General features: G+C 48.2%; 2 protein-coding genes across 2 annotated transcripts; one reads left to right on the top strand and one right to left on the bottom strand.

Moving 5' to 3' along the window:
• Nucleotides 1-6,053: 6,053 nt before the first annotated feature.
• LOC141958452 (homeobox protein NANOG-like) lies at nucleotides 6,054-12,265 on the top strand. Its single transcript, XM_074901235.1, has 4 exons — nucleotides 6,054-6,225; nucleotides 9,320-9,594; nucleotides 10,889-10,978; nucleotides 11,903-12,265. Exons 1-4 carry the CDS (start codon nucleotides 6,054-6,056, stop codon nucleotides 12,263-12,265), a joined length of 900 nt encoding a protein of 299 aa, XP_074757336.1.
• A 7,106-nt stretch (nucleotides 12,266-19,371) lies between these two features.
• LOC141958451 (homeobox protein NANOG-like) lies at nucleotides 19,372-21,788 on the bottom strand. Its single transcript, XM_074901234.1, has 4 exons — nucleotides 21,620-21,788; nucleotides 21,067-21,335; nucleotides 20,268-20,357; nucleotides 19,372-19,788 (listed from the first exon to the last, which is right to left on the bottom strand). Exons 1-4 carry the CDS (start codon nucleotides 21,786-21,788, stop codon nucleotides 19,372-19,374), a joined length of 945 nt encoding a protein of 314 aa, XP_074757335.1.
• Between the last annotated feature and the right edge of the window lie 305 nt (nucleotides 21,789-22,093).

The raw sequence follows: 22,093 nt of genomic DNA, 5'->3' as shown, positions 1-22,093 counted from the left end.
TTAGAGGCCTCACTGTGTGAAGGACTTCAGGAAGGATTTATGAGCAGAAAAATCCATCTCATGATAATGATCAACAGCTTGTCCTAAAGTGCTTTGTTGGAAACTAAGTCCATTCATTTCTTGGCCCTTACATTTTTTACACTGGGCAGATAAAAATAAAAACAGGAGAGAGAAGGAGAGGATTTAAATATATATGTATATATTTAAATATCTGATATATTTAAACATCAGATATATTTAAATATCTGTGGGTGTGGCACAGATTTTCACTTTTACTTTTTGCTGATTTTACTCAGAAATTTTGCACAGCAAAATAACTTGGGCTTTTGTTACTCTCAATAATTTAAGAGAAGGGGCCTCTGTAGACTGTTCCCTTCCTTCATGAACCAAAAACACTGAATATGGGAAGTTGACTCCTAAATTACATTTACAGAAGGAGAAATGGAAGGCAGTTAGGAAATAGTGATGAATGTTATTTGAAGTTTGCAGACTTCCTAGCCCCTCCCTCTGGCTTTTTTAGGTGGGTGTTACCATAGCTCTCCTTACATCTTCCAGCCCTGAGAGGTCTCAATTTACTTTTTTTTGTGGCTCTGGATGGCTGCTATGTACAGTGAAGTACCAGCTCTGATTTTATTTAACTTTAGGCCCAGAATAGCCTGAAAAGAAGAAGAAAATCCTTTTTTTCCTTTTTCTTTTTGATCATCCAACTGAAACTTGGCTGTATTACCTCACTGGGAATATATTTTAGCCCTTTCAGAATTTTGCAGCCCATCACGACACACCTAAAAAAAACAAAAAAGCAGCAGCCTGTTTATGATTTTTGGGGATAAATTTTCCTTTCCACTGCTTATCCTCAGTACAGCAAGACTGTATATGTTAGAGGGAAAAACCATCCCTTTCAGGTATAGACTCATTAACAGTATTTGCAAGGAGGACAAGGCCATTATGAGAACAGGCAAACAAATGGATCTGAGTAGATTACAGTGCAGTCTCACACAAAGCAAAGAAAAAATGTAGAAGGTGATCAATCACCAAAAAAGAAAAGTCTTCGGAGAAAAACATGGTGCTATTAGAGAAGTAAGTATAAGTTCAAATTACAATTACAATTGAAGAATTAAGATGCTGAACTAAGTGGGGAGCAGAGTGGGAATGTTGCAATGTTGAAATGTTTTAGCTACCTTGCTTCCTGTGATTCAAACTGTATTACTTTTTCTTTTTTAAAATGTCTTTAGATTAAGCCATTGCTATCAATGTCAATCACAAACCCCCTGCAAATGTTTAAACAAAGCATGGCATTTGTTTAAGGCTTTAAAGAAAGGAGACAATACTGACAAAGCCTTTTTTTAAAAACAGCTGCGTTTACTATCTTTGAATACGTAACCAAAACTACACTCAGCAGGTTCAAGGACTGAAAAGCATACTTTTTTTTAAAAGCCAGCTTGGACAAAATAAATGCTTGTTTGCCAATATTTGTAATCTCAGGAGACTGTATGTCCCAGAAAGCCTCCGGAGGGTTGCCGGGTGCAGGAAAGCTGCTAGCAGCACGTGAGCCTGTGCGGCTCCCCACACACCTCCAGCGAGGGGTCTGCTGAGGCCAAGCCTCCGAGAAACTTGGTGTTTTCCTGCTATAGTGGTACCAATAAGGAATTCTAGACTGTTGCAGCCCAAACTCCCAGAGCTTTGCCAGCCAAGCAGGAATGCAGATGCAGTGATATTCCTGTTGATAGCATCAGCTATACCTTCACTGCTGGGCAGAGCTACACAAGAAGAGCTGAGCCACAAGGGCTTGAGCTGTGATGGAACATCTATTCAGGATGCTGTCAGCTTTAACTTTCAGTTCTTGCTCTGTTATGTCCACGCTGTACACATCAAGCCTCATTTGCTTGTTAGCTGTCATGGGACGCTTTGCCAGAACACAGACATCTCAGAGTCAGGTCCATCCAGTGTCTTTATCCACATATAATCTTTCCCATTTGACCGTCTGATTCCTCTTAGGATAAAAGAGCAACAGCTGATAAATTAAGAGGTCTGAAAGGTAATTTATTACTTAAAGCTCCAGTGAAAAGCAGAAGAAAAAAAACCCATTCAAACAAATCCCTGGAGGTGTTTAAGAGTCGGGTTGACACAGTGCTTAGGGATATGGTGTAGTTGGGAACTGTCAGTGTGAGGTTAATGGTTGGACTGGATGATCTTCAAGGTCTTTTCCAACCTAGACGATTCTGGGATTCTGTAAGGATCATTTTGCTGAGGTCACCTATGAAAGGTGTAGAAGGCACTGGCACAGCAACCAAACACGGCTAGGCAGGGATTGTTATAAGAAAATCAGGTTGTACAACCATACAGCCTGTGCTAGTGAAAGGACCTAGTTACAGAAAACATCTCCATGAGCATGTTCTCCACCTTCTGATCTGCTTGAGCATCTTCTGAATGATGTCCATAATCCCAGACCAGTTTTCAAGGTTGTTTTTTCAGCCTCTTCTGCCTTCCATGTCCCTGGAGTTACCCTGTCAGTAGATCCTGCGTTCACTACTTTGTGGCTATCTTGGCCAAGTCAGCATGAGCTGCAACCACACTGTGGAGGGCACAGGGATGGAGAATGAGGAGCTTTCCTCTTTCCTCCTGGTCTTTCTAATTACTAGTCTTTCTACCTCACTGCTTTTATGGAAGAAACCCGGTCATTTACAGGCTACTGTTTCAATGCTGTGACTGTTGCAGAGTTCAATGCCACCTAGGGAAAGCAAAGGACTTAGCTGTTGGTGAAAGATCATGTTACTAACATGCCTGTGAAGAATTTACCCGCTTTTTATGGGAGTGTGCTTTCAGCTTCATGGTACAGAAGAGCAGATAAAGGTTGTTTAAGATACTAGAAAACCCTCTGAGCCAAGAGCATGAGCCTGGGAAGGCTTCTGTGGAGATCATTGAGAGAAACAGTCAGTATCTGGGCCCAGCATGGAATGACACAGTACCAGGGTCTGGCTCTGATGCCAGGCCACATCTCAGCTGCCTGCAGTGCAGGTTTGAGGGAGCTGCTGTCTGCGCCACAGGCTGTGTCACATGCTGTGCAGGGGAGATAAGCTGTGTCCTGAGAGGTGGTGCTGCTCTGAAACCATGGAGGTGTGGGGGAGTGTGGGTGTGTGTGAGGCCCTAAGGTTCTTTCAGCTTCTCCGCCTCTGGGTCCCCCTCCCACCCCTGGGGAGGTGACTCCCTCTGTGCTGCCCCACTCACTGGTCCAGTCAGGCAGGTGGCTCTGCTCCCAGGGGCAGCAACATCCTCCCCCCTGGCTTCTGCCCAGCAGGAATTTGTAGTGCAGGTGACTATGCTAGTTTATTATGCCTCTGGGCACTTTGCAAGAAAGATCCCAGACACCTTCAGAAGTAGCTGAAATCAAGGAGATCAAGTGCGAAGTGCTCAACCAGTGATAGTCCCAGTAAGTACATAGATACCCAAGATACCCACTGCCACCCATGCCAGCACCCCATGCCATGTTTTCTGCCAGGTCTTCAGATTAAACAGTTTTAGAAGATGCATTGATATCCTCCAGGTCTGCTTCCTTGTTTTTTCATTTTCTAACTGCACCTCAGGTCATGAAAACTTGAGCATCAACATGCAGTAACAGGCCAGACACGAATAAGAAGGACCGCATGGCATTCTCCTTGACCGGTGGCACTGGAGCTGCCCCGCAGTGTCCTGAGCTCTGTGCAGCTCACGTCATTGGTGTCTCTCCCTTTGCTTGATCAGCTAAAGCCTGAGGGCAGATAGGAGGGACAGTGACCTGAGCTCTTGCAGCACTCTAGCTCTGAAATGTGGAATGATTTAGAAATGAGGCATGAGCCAAAACCACCATGTAGAGCCTGTTGCAGAGTAATTGCCATATTCTGGATGTTCTTGTGATTCTATCAGGACAGATATGCTCAAAAACCCTTTTTTGCTGTAACTTTTTCAAGTTTTCATATTTAAAACTGCATTTCTTGTGCAGAAAGATGTCAGTCCCTGAAGTTTGTAGGCATAGAAACGAGTTTCATGCAAACAGAAAAAGTAATACTGAGTGTCAAGGAGACCCTAACCAGGCCCTCAGTTCCCTCCGGTCTGCACCTATGGGAAAGTGGATGGTCCCAAGGCAGCAGAATCATGCTGTGATGTGGCAAGTGAGATGAATGGTTTGCCCACGATGGCTCAAGAGCAGCTGCGCTGATTTTCAGGTTCACTTAAGGGCCAGTCCTGCAGTTCCTTGTGTTTTCCCATGCAGGGATCTCAGAAGGCTCCAACTTGCCCCTGCTCTACAGACAGGGAAGCTGGGACTAGTAACATGCCATGGCACACAGAGCAGCAAAAGTGCTGGTAGCAGTGGTGTTCTACATCCTATTAAACTGACCTAAATCCCATTTCCTATGGGTTTGCTCACCCCCACCTGTCTGTTTCTTCTCCGTGTTGATATTAGAATGCTCTCACAGCAAGCAGGTTCCCCTTTCTGGCCTGTTGAGAAGGTACTGGGTGCTAGCGCAGGCTTGGGAAGAAGTTGGTGACAAGCACCTTGGAGCAATGAGGCGCAGAGGGATGCAGGGTCAGTCCAGGTTAAATAATTTTACACTTCTGTGGATCTGCACCCTCAGCTCTGAGCTGCTGACATGAGGCACGCTCATGTCCTGGTGCCAAAGCAGGGCTGGTTCTAGCAAGAAATATTTGAACTAACTCTGGGACTTCTGTCTGCATTGAGAAATACAGGCATTAGCTAGAAACTCACAATGTCTTTTGAGATTAAGATAATAAAATCTTCCTAAATACAAGCAGAGCAAAACATCCTGAGGGGAAGTAAGCAAGCCCATAGAGGAGACCAACCTGCAGGCCCATAGCTGAATGCTGTGGCTCACTCACTTACCTCTAGTTATTTAATGAGCAGCTCTGCAGGTGCCAGTCCCCCTTGGGTGGGCCATATGTCAGCAAACATCAGCTAACCCTGCATTAAAGGAAACTCTTCATCTTTATTCCAACCAGCCTGTGAAGGCCTGGCAAAGGCTGCAGACAAGACTATGCAAATGAAAGCATGTGCCTTTGAAAGGCCATGGGGGAGCAAGTCTGTTAGCTGTGGACCTTACCTGCACTAAATCTTTCCTACTTCCATAGTGAAAATGTCTCTGCTGGTTGTCCCTCTGTAGACCAGACAGCTGAGATTTCTGAGCCTGCTCTGCAAAATGAGATCTGGTGTTGGATGTGACTTGTCCGGTGTTTCTAACTTTGCTCTGGAACAGTTGTGTGGAAGATGGGCCAGGCACATTCTCAGTTGGCTCTCTCAAATGACTGTGTAAAGGAAATTCCTTCTCAGTTAAAAAAAAAAAAAAAAAAAAGTAGGTTCTAGCCCCCAGGTCTTGCTCCATCTCACCAAGTGTGGGAAGTGCTGCCAGGTCGGAAGGGTGTGTGCATGTGTGAGTTGGTGTTGTGGGGATGTAAATGTAATACAAACTACAAAGCAAAGGTCTCAGAACACTCCGCATAACCTGGAGCCAGGGCTCGGGTTAGCCCAGCCTGGTGCTGAGCAGCTCAGCACCGGATCTACCTCCTGCCACTTCCATGTGGTGGACATTGGTTGGGATTTGCTCTCCCAATGCATATACAGCTGTCTTCTACAGGACATCTGCGCTCATGGGATTATTTCGTGACAGGACATTTTGAGCTGAGCCCAAAGAAACAAGCGGGAGGAGGTTTCCTGGGGCTCTGGATGAGACCCTGCTCAGGTGTGAATGAGGAACCTGCAGAATGGGAAGAATTCAGAGAGGACATATTTTAGCCCTGATGCCATGTGTGGCTTTCTACCCCCACCCCACCACCCCACCACTCCCCCCCGCCCCTGCTCTGTCCCCACCCCACCAATCAGCCTCTTTAACATGACAAAGAGCCTCGAGGATGGTGAATATTGCAGTCCCAGGCAGGGGATAGCCAGCTATAAAGGTAACTGCCTGTCTACTCTACCTCAGCTTGCTGGGGAGACCTGTCCCCCACGTGCAGGTAGCATCTATTAGAAGGTGGGGGACACCCCCCCCTCCCTTCATCAGCCCGCCATGTGTGCACACTTGGCTCTTCCCCCCTACCAGGCTTACCCCAACGGGGCTGGCATGGGGTACCTGGAGTTTTACTGGAACTCAGCGGGGGAAGCAGGACATCCCCCCGCTTCGGCTGGGCCAGTGGGAGCCGCTCAGTCTCCGGAGGCAGGAGGGAAGAGGCGGATGGCAGGTAAGGCATTTCAGTTCAGTCCTAGAGCTAGTCCCCAGGATACCTGTGGTCCCAGGTCAGCCACTCGGCTTAATGACCTTGAGCAGTTTTTTCTCTCTCCCTGCCTTGGTTTCCTAATGTGTGTGAGCTGGGTAAAGTGTGATGTGGTAGGCAAGGAGGATGGGTGACCTTGGGCAGTCAGTCACACCACCCTTCCATGCTGCTTCTCTTTGGTGACTGTGAACTGGTTTCCTACACCTCAACAGAGCCTGCGAGAGTCCAGGCACTGGCAAGTCTGTGATCCAGACTGAAGGGCAGTGTGACAACATGGTCTCGTGGAAGTTCATAGCTCTCGGGGCAGAAATGTCTGCGCCTCCTTTTAGTCAAACGCTGCCATGTGTGCTATGGAGAGAAACAAATCCTGAAGGTAATTCTGCTCATGGCATCCCTTACCCCCTTACAAACCCGTTGTGCCTTTCATGTGCTCATTGAACTTGAGCCGAGGCATGCTGTGAATCACTGTGCTGGGAAATCTGCTCCCTTTAAATCTCTGCTTCTTTTAGTTTGCCATTTTCCTCTCTCTACTTCCCTCTCCTTTCCGTGCTCTGGTGCCTTGCCTTTTCCTCTTTACAAAAAAGGGTCCCACCGTGGTGGCATTTTCTGTCCCTGCCATTCCTCTCCCACTCCAGTGAGTGGCAATAGAATAGCTGATGAAAGCAGGTTTTCGCCCAGCCCCATTGTATGGTCAGCAGGGTAAATGCCCTTGAGCTTTTGGAGTGCAGGTTCCAAGCTGTCAGATGCTGTAGAGAGCTACAGGCTTGGGCAGAGTGACGAGTGGCTGTAGTCTGGAGAAAGTCTTAAGTTCTCTGCATGCTGCTTGCTCCACACAGGCAGCGGGCAGATTGACTCATTCATGCCCCCAGTAGGCCTGGTATATAGACTTAAACCCCGCCTTCAAACGCTCTCCTCTGGTGCATCTCTCTACAAGAGAGCCCAGTTGTGGAAGCAAAGGCCTACAGGTGTCAAGGGTTTGTGGGAGCAGGTCTGTCTTAGGTTTTCGTATTTATGTCTGTTGCACTGCTGTTTGTGTTTCTTGCTTCCTCTTCACTCTCCTCTCATGGAAGAGGGACTGCCTTTGTCTTGAGCTCGAGCTGCAGGTGGTAAATTACATGAGGGTTTGGGATGACAGGCCGAGGAGGAAGGTGGAGGAGCTTTAGCTCTACGGTGCCGTGCTGTGGTTCCTGTCTAACAGAAGACTTTTCCTGTTTTCCAAGCCCACATTCTCAGCACGCTCATTTCCTACCTATAAGGTTTTTACTGCACAGCCTGCAGGAGCCAAGCATCCTGTGGTTCCACATGAAATTTTATCTTCCTGTGGATCCAGGTCACAGATGTTCAGCTTCCTCTCAGGCTTTTCAGTCTACCTCCATGCACATAACACCTTGGGCCCTTGCACCTCTTCTGTTGATAGCCCCTTTCTCCTTGTAGGCAGAATCCCTTTGAAATCCCCATGGCCCTGCTTCCCAGCACCAAAACCTGCCCCAGTACCGCTCTTCCCTCTTCACACAGGCCTAGGGATAGGAAATTGCCACGAGCAGGACTGTAAGAGCAGGCAACCCTAGAGTGGTGGGCACCACAAAGACAGGTATGCCTCTCTCAGGAGGGTAACAAGGGAGAAGGTACTGCAGAAACGGCCACCTTTCTGACGCCCAGAAACACCTCAACGTTTTGAGTAATGCTTAGTAGCCTCTCAGCATAGGACAGAAGAAGGAGGGGTTTGGCAGAGTGGACGGGGAGCCCATTCCTCAGGAGGGCATCAGTACTTTGTATTGGGTGACTCAGTGGGCTGCAGAGTCACAGCTCTCAGGGTGACTAGGAAGGAGATCAGGAGCTATTGGTTGAGGTCAGTACTCAGAAAGTATGTACTGAAAATGGCACTGCCCCATTCACTGCACACCCTCTCCCCTGAAATGTCCAGAGGAGAAGAGGGGACGGCCCATGCAGAAAGATTTGCAGAGGAGTAGTTGGAGGAAGGAGGGATGAACAGATTTATCATTGCAGTTATGGGGAAGGGGGCAAACTGGCATCACAGCCCTTAAGTCAGGGCTGGCCCGAGAAGATCTCAGACTTTCACAGACCCCAGCAACCAGGCACCTGACAAAAAGGTGCTGGGGTAATCTCTCTTGTTAGCATTTTCCTATTCAGGCAGCCTGAATGACTTTGCATCTTGTCGGCTTTTGTCTGGACTAGCAGCCCAGATTGTTTAGGAAGCTTTTCATTTAGAGCTTTGTCCTCAACAGAAATCCCTTAAGACATGTACCAGGACACATGAGAAGGGGCTTGGACACCTTCTTCTGCACTTTTGAATTTTGTCCCCCATGTCCCTGGTACAGGGTTACTGTTTCTTCTCATCTGTCCCACACACATTTCCTCTATTCCTCCTCATTTCCATGTCAAATTTCTCTTCATTCTTCTCTCACCAGAACACCCCTCAGCCAAATAGGTCCCTCCATCTATACCAGTGTTTCCAGCAGTGGGATGGTCTGTGGTGGGAGCCACAGGCAAACAGGAGTGAGCCAATATCCAAGGCCTGGCTGATGCTCTCCACTTGCTGCCCCATCCTTGTAAGCACTGACTGCTCTGCCTCACCATACACCCTGGTCAGAGGTTGCTTTGCCATTGTCTATCAAATGTCTTGAGATGGCTTGGCAGGCATTTTTGCACAGCTCCGTCACCAACCCAAAGCTATGCTTGCAAGTCATGACTAGGCCTTTTTACACCACACTGAGACTAAAATATTACTGAGGTCTTTTTGAGGAGGATAGTGACCCTGTGAGCCGGCATGCACCATCCTCCCCTCTCTGCCCTGACTTTTCCACCTGGTGAAAGGGAGCCACAGGCAATCCCAGAGGGCTGAGCTGGGATGCTGCTTGCTGTCAGTGGGCTTGTCTGTGCTAACAGATCCATGAAGGAAGAATGGTGACACAGGCCTTTGCTTCAAGAGAGCTCCTGTCTGATGGGCAAGGAGCTCTGCAACAGGCAAGGAGCATGCTCATACCCCTATAGCTGTGCGTGATGTCTCGTATACCTTTTCCCACTGTCTCATTATTTCTAGAAGTATCCCCAGCTTCATCCAGTTCTGGGAATTTCAGCCAATTCACGCCAGATTCAGCCACCAGTCCACATTCAGCATCCTCGTCGCCACAGCGGGAAGCTAAGTCTCAGAAGGGTGGAGAAGATGTCACGGAGGCGGTGAAGAAGGCCAAGAGCCGCACAGCTTTCTCCAAGGACCAGCTGCAAATCCTGCACCAGCGGTTCCAGAGCCAGAAGTACCTCAGCCCCCAGCAGATCCGGGAGATGTCTGTTTTCCTGGGGCTCACCTACAAGCAGGTAAACATGGAGACTTTGACCCATGGTGTATATGTCACACAGCAGCTGAATGGTCACATAAGGCAGTGACAGGATGGAAGGATGAGTCCCCAGCAGAGAGTAGAGGCAAAGGTGCCAGCTAGCAGTGGCTACCCTGCCTATTCACACCCGGAGATCAGAGGCACTTCTCAGGGAGAGGAGGGTCAGTGGCACCTCACTGGGGCCTCCCCAGTGAGGGATCAGTTAAGGGTACTGTTGCCAACACTCTTAGTAGAATGCAGTAGAATGCCAACACTTTGTAGCAGAAACACAGTGATGAATATGTTGTTTACCTCAGACAGCCTCTACCTCTGTGCTGGTGAACTTCACAGAAAACCTGGCATGCTTCAGTTCCCTGAATCCCAGGGCTGCAACATGCTGAAAGCTATTGCTCATGTTTCCTAGGCCTGATCTTGTCCAACATCTAATAACGTCCCCCATTGAGCACTGCCCGACTGCCTGACATGTGCTCCCCCCTTCATCTGGGTGCTGGGGGGGTCCATCCATTGCAGCCCCTCAGGGCCTCTGCTGATCTCCAGGCAGGTTGTGAGTAGTGAACTGGTGATGGCCAAATGATGCCTTCCAAAAGCAGAGGGGGCAAGTCCAAAACCTGCCTGGAATTTGGATCTCAGAGCTGGGCACAGTGGGCTGGATGCCCCTGGACTAAAATAAGTTATAAATGCATTTTAGGTACACACATATGCTTGCACACACTGAACTGGTTGTGTCAGGAACAAAGCAGGTGGGACAATCTGCCCGTTCCTTCAGTCCACATCCCTGCAAAGGCTGCTGTCATAGGGCAGACACAGCCCTGGGGGCAAACAGCTCTGGAATTCATCCTAGCAAGGAGCTTTGAATTTGGGAACTGCTGGGTTCAAAGAGCAAGCCTCTCCCTTCCCCACTCACGAGCGTGCAGAAGCAGTGTCTTAGAGGTTTACCTGTAGCGCAGGGGGCTTGTAGAGACCCGAGTGGGACTGATTTGCACCAGTTATCCATCTCCATGATTGAAATGAGTCAATTTGTCACAGCTATAACTGTCCCGTGGACATAATGCCGCCCCCTCCCCCTACCATGCAGATGCACTAGCCACCTGCTGAGGCTGCTAGACAGACATCCCTTGGCAACAACCCCAGGGAGCTCTTAAGGGCCTTTATCTGCTGCTGCCCGATATATCTATGCCATCTGGTGACTCTCCCTCTGCTTCTTCCTGCTTGCAATTCTGATAACACTTGCTCTCCTTTGCTGATGTTTTCTCTGCTCTCCCTTCCCCAACCAGGTGAAGACTTGGTTCCAGAACCGGAGGATGAAGCTGAAAAGGTGCCAGAAGCATAGCCTATGGACTGAACGGGCTCAGTGCCTCACGCAAGTAAGAACACAGCACATGGCTTAGCATGGGCCTTCTGTCTGGGCAGATAAGTCCTGTGATGTATTTCCTCCATGGGTACAACTTAAGCATACAGGTATCAGAGTGCCCTGCCTTCTGATTTGTTCAGCACAGAGGCGCAGACTTGGTAAGACTCTCCATGTTCTGTAGGTAGCCTGGCAATGTGCTGGTGATACCACTGAAATCACAGAATCATCGGGTTGGAAAAGACCCTTGGGATCATCGAGTCCAACCCTCAGCCCGACTCTACAAAGCTCTCCCCTACACCACATCCCCCAACATCTCATCCAAACGACCCTTAAACACACCCAGGGATGGGGACTCCACCCCCTCCCTGGGCAGCCTATTCCACTCTCTGACCACTCTTTCTGTGAAAATTTTTTTCCTAATGTCCAGTCTGAACCTCCCCTGTTGCAGTTTAGAGCCATTCCCTCTTGTTCTAACGCCAATTACCTGTGAGAAGAGCCCAGCACCAACCTCTCTGCAATGTCCTTTCAGGGAGCTGCACAGAGTGATGAGGTCTCCCCTCAGCCTTCTCTTCCTCACACTGAACAGTCCCAGCTCCTTCAATCACTCCCCACAGGATTTATTCTCTAGGTTCTTCACCAGCTTCATTGCCCTCCTCTGCAATGCTTGTTTTCCTCTCCTGGAAATGCTTCCAGGGAAAAGCTGTTTTCCTCGTACATATATATATATATATATATATCTATATATCTATATACACACACACGACTGTGTCTCCATCCCTGAGCTATGGGGATGGATATGGTTGTTCTTGTCCTCCCATGCCACTGCTGCTGATCAAGAGACATGAACTGTGAAGGCACAGAGCCCCACTACATGTCAGGCCTCTGGACACCCATGGAGAAGCTTATGTTTTCTGACTCTCTTGTCTTTCCCTTTCAGAGTGGCTTCCAGCCAAGTACTTACCTGGATGTGCACCCCAAATTCCACCAGGGTTACCCCATCACTGCAGCCAGCAACATCCAAGCTATGCCTCCTCCCCGTCAGCACTACGGAACCGGGCAGAACGCCTACACAATCGTGACCAGCGAGGATGGAGGAGTCTTTGGCAAAGGTGGGGGCACCTGCAGCGTCCAGCAGACAGTGGGCTTCATTGCCCAGCACAAAGTAGACTTTTACCACAGCTGTCCTGGCAGTGTGGATTATCCAGGCACAAAGACAGGTGATGGCTGTAACTTTCACCACTCGACCACCATGGGAACTCCTTTCCCCACCACTGGTGGTCACCATCTCTATCACTCCTAAGCACTGTGGATGTGGGGTACTGGGGCACCCAGGAATCAAATCTTATTCTCATCTCTCCCTTTGTTGTTCATGTGCTCTTCAACTTAGGGGCATCATGTAGCTAGAAACTGTTTTGTCATCCAAATATGGGCCCGCAAACAGGCACAGACACACAGATACCCGTCTGCTCACATATCTACATACAGTCCTTCATACGTATGCCCTTACACACGCACACCTCCCCCCTTCTTTGTTGGCACAGGCAACCAAGCTTCCTTATAGCAAGACCCAAGATCTGATTACCTAGATTATCCCCTGGATCTTCTAAATTATGGATCTTGTAACTCATCTCGGAGGAGGCACAGATTCCTTTGGGGCTTTCATTTACACATATCACTTTACAGTTGCATGTAAATAACACATGAAGTCATGAGCTGTATGGAGAGCTGCTGGTCACATACCTTCCACTGAAGTTGGAGAAGTTACTGTCACATGCCAGGCATCTATCTGATGGTTAGACCACCAGTTCGGTACATCAGCCACAAGTACAGAATTGATGAAGTGTCTCGTGAAGAGAGATGTGACAAGTGGCTTGCAGAAAGGCTGGCAACGTGATTTTATAACCATCAAAATTATAAACAAGCCCTTTGTTCTAATCTGTATCTTTCTGTGCCTCCCCTCAAGAAAACCAAACAGTGCATTCGATTTGGCAAATAATAAAATATTTTTTAAGACGGATTATGTATTTTTTCTATAGCTTTTTTCCACTGTAATAGAGCACTGCAGTATAAAATCCAGATGGAGCATAAATAGTCATAGCAACTCTATGCCATTGTTATTACTGATTTGACTCTGAAACTATAAACAGAGAATTTTCTGTGTTGTTAGTGGATGAGCTTCATGACTCTTGGCAATGCCAGATATCTAGAGTCAAAAGACAAGATAACTCACACCCACCTTAAGAATTTCCCCTACCCAGCGATATTAATACTGGGACTGGCTAAAACATAGAGGGACCATCTTTTCTAAACTTAATACTATATAAGTGTCTAAGTACCTAAAACCACATGTGTGTATCAAGGTATATTTAATACCGGAGTCCCAGTTTCCTGTGTCACAGGTTTTCTATCACTCTTTGATGATGGCAGTGATTTTATCTTAATGCAACAAAGTAATTGTCATGGTTAAAAAAAAAATAGAAAGCATAAAACGCACAAAACGAAGGCAATTTATGTCTGTGACTGGAGAAATAAGAGGCATGGTCTTCCATTGGCAAAGCTGGTTTATATCCCTGTGCCTCACAGCTCTTTGGTCCCACCCCCGTTCCTTCATGCAGCCACTCTTTGACCTTTTGGTTGTTCAGCTACACTTTATAAAGATGTACTGTAAATGGTATGGCCAGCATGATTTGGGGAAAAATAAGGCCTTCTGGAGAGCAAATTTCTAAGTCATATAATTTTGGATATCCATTTTAAAAGCACAGCCCCCCACACACCCATTCTACAGCCAGCAGTGCCTAAGCTGGGAAAAGACATGTTCTTGCAACCACTGCACCATCAGAGGGGTGGGCATCGGTTGAGTTAGCTTAGCTGAAAAGGTGCTGGGTACCATCTGAAGGTGGACTCCAATAGCAGCAATTATCAGGGCTCTCATGTGTCAGGAGTTTTTTCAGCCCCTTTGGAACCAACAGTGCTGATACTAAGCTGAATATCCTCTGAAACCTTTCCATACCACCCCATCAAAGGCTGCTGGTAGGTGAAAATGTTGAGCTTGTGACAAATAGTTCTCTGGAACAGGAGTTGCCTGTCATGCCCTGTTCCTTCAGGAATGTTTTAGGACAAGCAGGATCTTGCTGTGAAGCCCTTGGGACTGACTTGCAGAAGGATGCTAGCTAGAAGAGCAACAGTTGTCAGTAGTGATCTCCCCACCACTGACCTTCCCAGCAAAACTGGACTAACAAACACTACCAAATCTTGCAGTTTCCTCAGGACACCCATAAAATTATTCAGAAGCCATCATTCAAAGACAAAGCTTATTGCCACAGGTGGTTCTGAAAACAGAAAGCCTGCAGCAATTGCAACAGGCAAGTAAGCAACTTCCAGGAAGGGAGTTCATTGATGTCATCTGTATATCAGGAGCTGCATTCCCAATGCCCTGAGTAACAACAGCAGGAATGCAGCTCCTGTTACAGGCAGTCCCTCAGCCACCACCACAGACACACACACTAGGGACTTGCTTGCTCTCCTGGTCTTTCCCTTGTATTTAAGCAATGACTTGGATGGAACTTGGGGCTCACCCAAGGCAGCAGTCCTGATGTTGTAATTTGTAAAAGATTTAGTGATTCAGACACAACCCAGCTGCTACAGGCACACCCTGTCTGTGAGCAGATAGACTTCCATTAAATGGGAGAAATTAATTCTAGCCTGGTTATGAAGAGATTCACTTTGAACAGCACAGTGAGGATGGCCCTCACAGGAAAGGAAAAACTTTTTTTGGTCTAAAATCAGTTCCATGAATTTGGATCCTTCATACCTCTTGACTGCTCAGTATCAGCCAAGGTGCTGTTGGCCTCTGATGACAGGCCGAGCAAGAGATATGTGGTAATGCTTTACTGAAAATTTCCAAAACCCTGTTAGCTCAGCATTTGAGTCACACAGTGTAGCTAGATAACTAAATACAGTGTTTACACATGCCTGTAGGGAAGAGCCTATTAAAGCAAAGATCATGCCTTTTATTTGCACTGGTGAGACAACTGGAGCTGTGAGCCCTTGCTCATGGGCCACTCTGAAGAAACATGTAGCTTGTAAAACATCATCATGGGCCGTGTTGACACAGAGAGCAAAGAATGAGGTTTCTTGCACTTGGTATTTTGCCTATGGGACAGCAAAGGCTGGGATCCAGTTAGCTAGAGAATAAAACATGGTCTACAAGTCTGTACTACACCTGATTTCTCCTGTTTGGGTGGGATTCTCTGCATCACTGGAGCTATATCTGCAGTGTTGACAGACTGGTGTGTTGACGCTGCAGAGATACTGTGAAAGTGCAGTGTATTGCCACAAGCTATAATCCATATAAAGAGCTCCATATGGGCTTACAGCTTGATCCTAAAAAGATTTGCTAGCAAGGCAAATCATGTTTGCAGTGTGCAGCAATCACTGTTACACAGCACAGTCACAAGAAGCATCAGTCCCGACGGAGATGTAACATACCCCAAAAGAAAGGACTTTTACTGACATGCACTTACTTCCTCTGAAGAGCTGATATAAGCCCTTTTGGAAGTATGAGCCTGGAGAGATTAGTTGCACCCGTTTTGGTAGTAGCGCTGCAATTACCTGTGCATCTGTTTCACATGGTGATGTGACTCGGGCATGTCAAGGTAACAGATCTCCAGCAACGTGGAAAGTCAAGAGTCCCACTTAATACCACATCTTGTAGAAACTTCCTGGGCTACTAGCAGTCCTTTCCAGCCCACCTGCCAAAATTCCAACAGCCACTCTACATGCTCCCTCCAGCCCTACAACTAGGTGTACTTGTCAAATCTGCATGCAACCAACCTGAGCAACCAGGGGAATAACACACCCATAAAGGAACACTCCATTTTCACAGAAAGCTCCCATGGTAAATGCAGGAACAAAACCTGAGCACGCAGAGCCCAGCCCCAGGGCTATTTTAGCTACAATATCTGTTTCTGCAGGAGGAGATAGACCAACAGAGCCCTGGCTACCTCCTTACCTTTGTAGCAGAAACATGGAAGGGAAACATGCCCAAGCAACACAGGTAATCTGTAGCAAGCATCCTCTGCAATCATTCTGCAAAGACCTGTGCACCTTGTGTATTTCTTTAGAGCTTAAGTTTGCATCTTAAAAAAAAATTTTAATGGAAGCTCATTTAAAAGCTGAAAGGCAAGGCTTTAGTTTCTATGACTTTTATAGGTATATGGTTCAGGGGTTTTTTTTCCCCCCCAAAGAGAATTGTTGAAATTAACACTACTGCTAAAGCATACCTAGAATTCATCCAAACTGATGTTGGGACATGAGTCTTAGGTCAGGATGAGAAAGGATTTCTGTTCTGTAATATAGGAAAAAAAAACCAAAAAAAACCACATGAACCTGGAATTTCCTCCTCTTCCAGGCCAGACTTACCTCTTTTCAGAGGCAGCACACACATGGACAACTCAGCCCTTCTTTCTCCCCTACAGGCTCAAACCTCCACTCCCTTTTACCTTCCTGCCCATATTCCACCTTGCCTTGGAAGCAAAGCAGTACAGTATTGCAAAAGGAAAGCAGACACGCTTTGGCACCCACACAAGCAGATTCTGGTCAAAGGACCCATGACACTGAGCCATAGCACTCAGCTGCCAGTTTAGCTAATTGTCCTCTGTGGGATTACCTATTGAACTACCCCTTTCCATCAGACAAAAAGCTTTGGTGGTGTACTGTAGTTTATGGAACCTGGGATTAAACCCAAACAGATAATTTTTGCTAAACTATGGCTATTAATAGAAGCTTAATTCTGTTGATAGAGCAGTAGCATCAGCTGTTGAATGCAGACAACTACCTTATTCCGTCAGTGCTGCTGCCCATGGACACTTGCAGCCCTTGGCTGCACAGGTTTTCAAACTATGAAGTATGTAAGGAAAGCAAGGCTCTGAAACCAAAGCTCACTGAGCAGAAAAAGGTTGGTGGATGCCAATGCACTGCTTCAGTCTCAGTGTGGCTCAGTACCTTTTAAATGTCACTCCCAGCTGCTAAGAGGAGATAAATGCAGCCTTGGGGCAAAGTAGAGAAATTACTAACTTTTTGTTTCAGTGCAGGATTCATTCTGCACACAAACTTCTGCTGCCATTTGAGGTTAACACAAGAACCCCAAGAGAGCTGCAGCCTCAGTGAGGCAGGACTCCCAGACCTCTAACTGTGACCTTCTGGAGCAACAGCAGGTGGCCACACAGTCTCAAAAGACACTTTCTTTGCTCCTACCCTCATACTTGAATAGTTATTCTGAAGCACAGCAGTTTAAGGGCTAATACAAGCATGGTACGGGGCTGCACATTACTGCAAGCCAACAGCTAGCAGTCCAGTTGCCTACTCCTGGAGCCCCACCATGTGCTCAGCAACACACCTGCTTGTCAAAAACAAGGCTGAGACTTTTGTGACCTACTCCTTTTAAAGAGTTTCTTGATCCTACCTCTGGGAGAAATGTAATAGGGGTGGGTTACTTTTTTTCCTCAGCTGGTCTAACCTGTGCACAGTAACCATTCTGGTAGCAGGCCGTTTGGATGCAAGCTGGTGACACTGTTTCAACATTAAAATAAAAGTAATTTATTTCAAATCAAACAGTCTGTAACAACATTAAACAAAACAAAGTAATAAAAGACAACATGCACATAGTAAAACACATGCTTGGGATCACTGCAAGAAAAGATGCTTTAAGAAAAACATTGTTATTCTGGAACAACAACAAACATTTGCCTCCTCTGCAGTGGAAGTTTAACTATAACACACAACCCTTCTGCAGGCATATGAAGACAGGGTTGCAGTAAAAACTGTGCATTAACCACAAAAAACTCTACCATCGAAATATTTATGCTTTTACCGTTTCATTTCCTCTTGCCAGCTCATGCCATTTTGTATTCTTGGGCAGTGGCAGACACTGACTCTGCAATTCCACATCTTGGAAAAAGTCAAGTTTTGCAAAGGTTAGAGCTGACTTCCAGTTTCTCCATACTGGAAAGGATGATTAAGTTACTTCAGAAAGAAGGAACTGGAAATTTCAATTCGCATTTTCCTCATTTTGGCAAACTAGGTTTCTCTAAACTTTTCACCTCCCCCAGAGCTTGGGTACTGTAGTCAGATGAGGCAGCCAGTGCCCTTTTCAGCAGAACAATACAGAAGAGATCCAACTAAGCCCTGGGGAAGGGACAGAAATCCTACTGGTTTACACTCTTAAAACAGGGATTAGTCAAGAGCATGGGGAACTATCTCGCTCTAGCCCCTTGGATGACCACCAGGACCCAACAGGATCCCCCTCCCCCAACATCCAGGTTCCAGGATAAGTGACATCAAAACATCACCTGTAAAATAACAAGAGTCCTTTAAAACATAGCTGCATGCTTCTACCCCAGAGAAAGCTGCACTGTAGTGGTGCTGTGTTTGTGAAGTGCTAGGGGACCATCATGTACAGAGAAGCAGACTGTTCTCACCACTCCAAAGATGGCTACACACAGCCACTCCTCACACTTCCATCAGTGGCACTTTGGGCTACTCTCTGCTGCAATCTGCAGGTTGGGACAAAGCCAACAGTCTCTCAGCAGATAGATGCAGAAAGGCAAGATGTGAAGTGGGTGGGGACAGTCCTAGAGACACCATCCTGAATAAGCTGACAGGCACAAGTAGGTTATAGCAGCTTTGAAACCCAAAGTTTCCACGTGAGATATGGACAATATTCTACTGCACCTTGTCTCCTCTGCTCCTCTTCTCCTCTCAACTGCCCCATGTACACAGGAGGGCAGAAATGGGGTAGGCAGATGCTGACCCCTCCAGGAGGAGCTGCTGAAAGTAACTGGATCAAGTAATCTGAAATCAGATGATCGCATGTAGCTTTTTGGTGAGGGAGGAGAGGATGCAGATGGAGAATCTATTAGCAGTTAGCTGACTGAGGTAGCAAGAGAAATAGGCAAGACAGCAGGAAAGATTCTGGGCTACAACAGGGTAGCTATAGCAGAAATATGCTGAAGTACAGGGTTTCCTCCAGCAAAGCTCTGCTGCAAGACACACAGGGCAAGAATTAGAGATCACCTCCTATAGAGGCAGCAGAGGAAGGCGAGACTTGGACAGCAAACATAGACCTTTACCACCTCTGCTGCTTCTGGCTATGGCATTGCACATTCCCCTCCATGAAGTTTCATCTATCTGCACACAAAACACCCTTGCCAAGGGTTAGCTATGAACTGACAGGTGCCTTTAAACAGAAAACTAGCCCAAGGCAGCAGGGTGCTGAGCCCCACCAATGGTTAAAAACAGGAGATGGGGAGGAAGGGCAAGAGAAAGGAATAGAAACTGCATCCCTGAGTCAAGACCCTAGAAACCTCAGTAGAGACAACAGAAGGGAGGAAAAAAAAATACTTAGACCTAAGACTCATAATCACTCTGGGTCCCCAGGTGATGCCAAGGGGCCTGGCATTGATGCCGTACAGAAGAGCTTGAGAACAGTGAAGCACTGTCAGAGGGGCTCTGAAAGCTGTAGGCGTCTTCCGACTCCAGGCTGATGTAATCCACATCACCAGAGTAGCTGTGATAGAAGTTCATCTGCTGGTTTAATAAATCCATGGCTTGCTGGGTATTGCAGCTTGTCCCACCTTTTCCAAAGAACCCCTCATCCTCCACAGCCATGATCGAGTACAGGCTCTGCCCATTCCCATAAGTCTGCCCACTGGTGTAAGCCTGGTGCACGTTGGTCACAGCCGGGAGGTTTCTGCTGGCACCGGCAGGGAAGCTCTGGTGAAACGTGGGGGTTATATCCAGGTACGCAGCCTGATGAAACCCATTCTAGGAGAGACAGAGGAGGCTGTTCGGTAACGTGGGGGGGCCACAGGCACTGTGCCTGTTCTTTTGGATGGGCCCTCCTTTCTCCCCACCCCCTCCCCCAAGCCAAACAATAGCATATTTTTCATACTGACTGTAGACTAATAATAGTCGAGATGATTAAGTTAGTCATCCTCAACCATTATCTCCATGTCTAGGAGCACCATGCTGGGGAGGGAAACAGCATGAGTATCTTTGCTGGCCCTCTTTGGCTATTTTGTTTTCTATCCAGTCTCAAGTTGGAGTTAAGTGGACTGGAAACAAAGCTCTTTCGGTGCAAGGGCAGGCTTAAAATAGATGCCTCTGTAGGCCTTATTACAAGAAATACAACTGGCTTCATAATTGTGCATGATTCGAATTAGCAGGTTAGACATGATGTACTTCTGCCCACAGACTGGAGGAACAGTGGCTGGTGGTGATGGGGCAAGGGGGAATTCTCTCACCTGCGGTAGATACACTCCTTTTTCCACCCACTGGCTCTCCTTCTGGCAACGTTTAAATTTCATCCGTTGATTCTGAAACCATGTTTTCACCTAGAAGCGATGGGGAAAAGACACAGGGTGTTATCCAGTTTCTGCTTGGCTTCTAATATAGTACATAATTTCAGCAGTTTAACTATATGCAGCAGACCCGGGTAGCCACAAAATCACAGAGCTGAGACATGAAAACACTCTCACTCCTCAGATCACCGTGGGATCTCTCACGGCATCAAATACCCTACCTGAAAGGCAGGCCAAGACAACTGCAGCTACACAGCTTGTCCAGCAGCATCATCTCACTGCTGTGCCAAGACCAGTGCTTGGCTCAGGAGCGAGTCACTCCTTCGGTCAGACCCCAGCAGCTGGTGGGGCAAGGACCTTCTCTCTAGGGACAGACCCAGGTGCCACTCTGACTAAGAAATCCAACTTGCAGAGCGGTGCAAGTATCTGACTTTTCACGTTCAGAGACAACACGTGTCCACACAGAACAGTAACCTGACTCTGCACAACCCTGCTCTTCATGTACGTGCTTTCAAACACCTGCACGGAGTGGGTGGGTAATGCTGGAACCAAAAGTAAGAGGAAGACTGACTCATAAGTTTTCACACCCTCTGCTCTCTCACATAAGCAATGACATTAACAAGACCACGAAAGAAACTCAGTTCTGGGGTCTAAGAAAAAAAAAGAAAAAACACAAAAACCCTGCTCGCCAGATGGCTTCACCCCAGGGATGCGATTCGGCTGCTCAGAGCAAGATGTTCACCTGCTTGTAGGTGAGCCCCAGGACAGCAGCCAGCTCCCGGATCTGCTGGGGGCTGAGGTACTTCTGGCTCTGGAACCGCTGGTGCAGGATTTGCAGCTGCTCCTGGGAGAAGGCCGTGCGGCTCTTGGCCTTCCTCACCACACCCTCGACTTCTTCCTTGACCTTCTGTAAAGAGGGATGGGGAGATGGGCACTCGGCGGTGGGGCTAGTGGCAGAGTCGGGGGTGTACTGGATGAGTGTCCCAGAGCTGGAGGAAGCCGGAGAGACATCTGAGGAGAAAAAGGGGGGAGAACTGGGGTGAGCGGGGTCAGGTGGAGAAGACCCGAAGACCTCGAAGTCCGGCCTCTCGGGAGAATTTAAGCCCCTGGGGGCTTGCAGGGGCTCCGCGGCGCGGAGAAGTGGGCGCAGGCAGCCCGGGGGCAGCGGAACCCGGACCCCTCCGTGCCGGCGGCACCGCGCCCCCCGCACCCCCGGGGCAAGGAGGGACACAAGGGACACAGGCACCACCACCCCAAGCCGAGGGCAGCCCCGTGGCTCCCCCGAGGGCGCGTACCTGGGTGGCCGGGCGTCTTCTCCGCCGCGGGGAAGGCGAGGCCGTCCGCCGCCGGGGCCTCCTCGGCGGGCACGCCGTCCATGCTCCCTGGAGAGAGCCAGTAGTAGTCCCCAAACCGAACCGCGCCGGAGTAGGGCAGGTAGGGCGGCATGGCCAGGTGGGCGCTCATGGCCGGGCCCCCCAGCCCCGAGCAGGCGGCGCGCTGGCGGCGGGCAGGTACCCCATTAAGCGGAGGTGGGGGGATGCTTTATGTCCTCCCCAGCCTGGCCTTGGCTAGAAGGGATTGGCATGGCCATTGTCATGTTAAAAGTCAGTTGATTGGAGGGGAGGGGCTTTGGGGGGGGGATTCAGGGAGTGGGGGAGGGCTGGGACACCAGGCCTCGCTTCTTGGCTCCTCAGCGCCGCGGCGGGCGTCGGGTCGTCGCTGCCAGCTCCCCCTTCCCCGGTGGGAGGGGGGAAAAGAGCCTTGACTCC

The sequence above is a fragment of the Athene noctua genome, chromosome 3 (genome assembly GCF_965140245.1).
Source record: "Athene noctua chromosome 3, bAthNoc1.hap1.1, whole genome shotgun sequence".
NCBI lineage: Eukaryota > Metazoa > Chordata > Aves > Strigiformes > Strigidae > Athene > Athene noctua.
Note: the sequence above shows the minus strand (reverse complement) of the source record. Positions and strands in the feature narration are given on the sequence as shown.

Excerpts from the sequence above, each read along its gene's own strand:
- LOC141958452 (XM_074901235.1), top strand. The coding sequence starts at position 6,054 with ATGTGTGCACACTTGGCTCTTCCCCCCTACCAGGCTTACCCCAACGGG. Across the intron at positions 6,226-9,319 it reads AGGGAAGAGGCGGATGGCAG|AAGTATCCCCAGCTTCATCC; the intron begins GTAAGGCATTTC and ends CATTATTTCTAG. Across the intron at positions 9,595-10,888 it reads TGGGGCTCACCTACAAGCAG|GTGAAGACTTGGTTCCAGAA; the intron begins GTAAACATGGAG and ends TTCCCCAACCAG.
- LOC141958451 (XM_074901234.1), bottom strand. The coding sequence starts at position 21,788 with ATGAGCGCCCACCTGGCCATGCCGCCCTACCTGCCCTACTCCGGCGCG. Across the intron at positions 21,336-21,619 it reads GAAGACGCCCGGCCACCCAG|ATGTCTCTCCGGCTTCCTCC; the intron begins GTACGCGCCCTC and ends TTTTCTCCTCAG. Across the intron at positions 19,789-20,267 it reads AAGGAGTGTATCTACCGCAG|AATGGGTTTCATCAGGCTGC; the intron begins GTGAGAGAATTC and ends TGTCTCTCCTAG.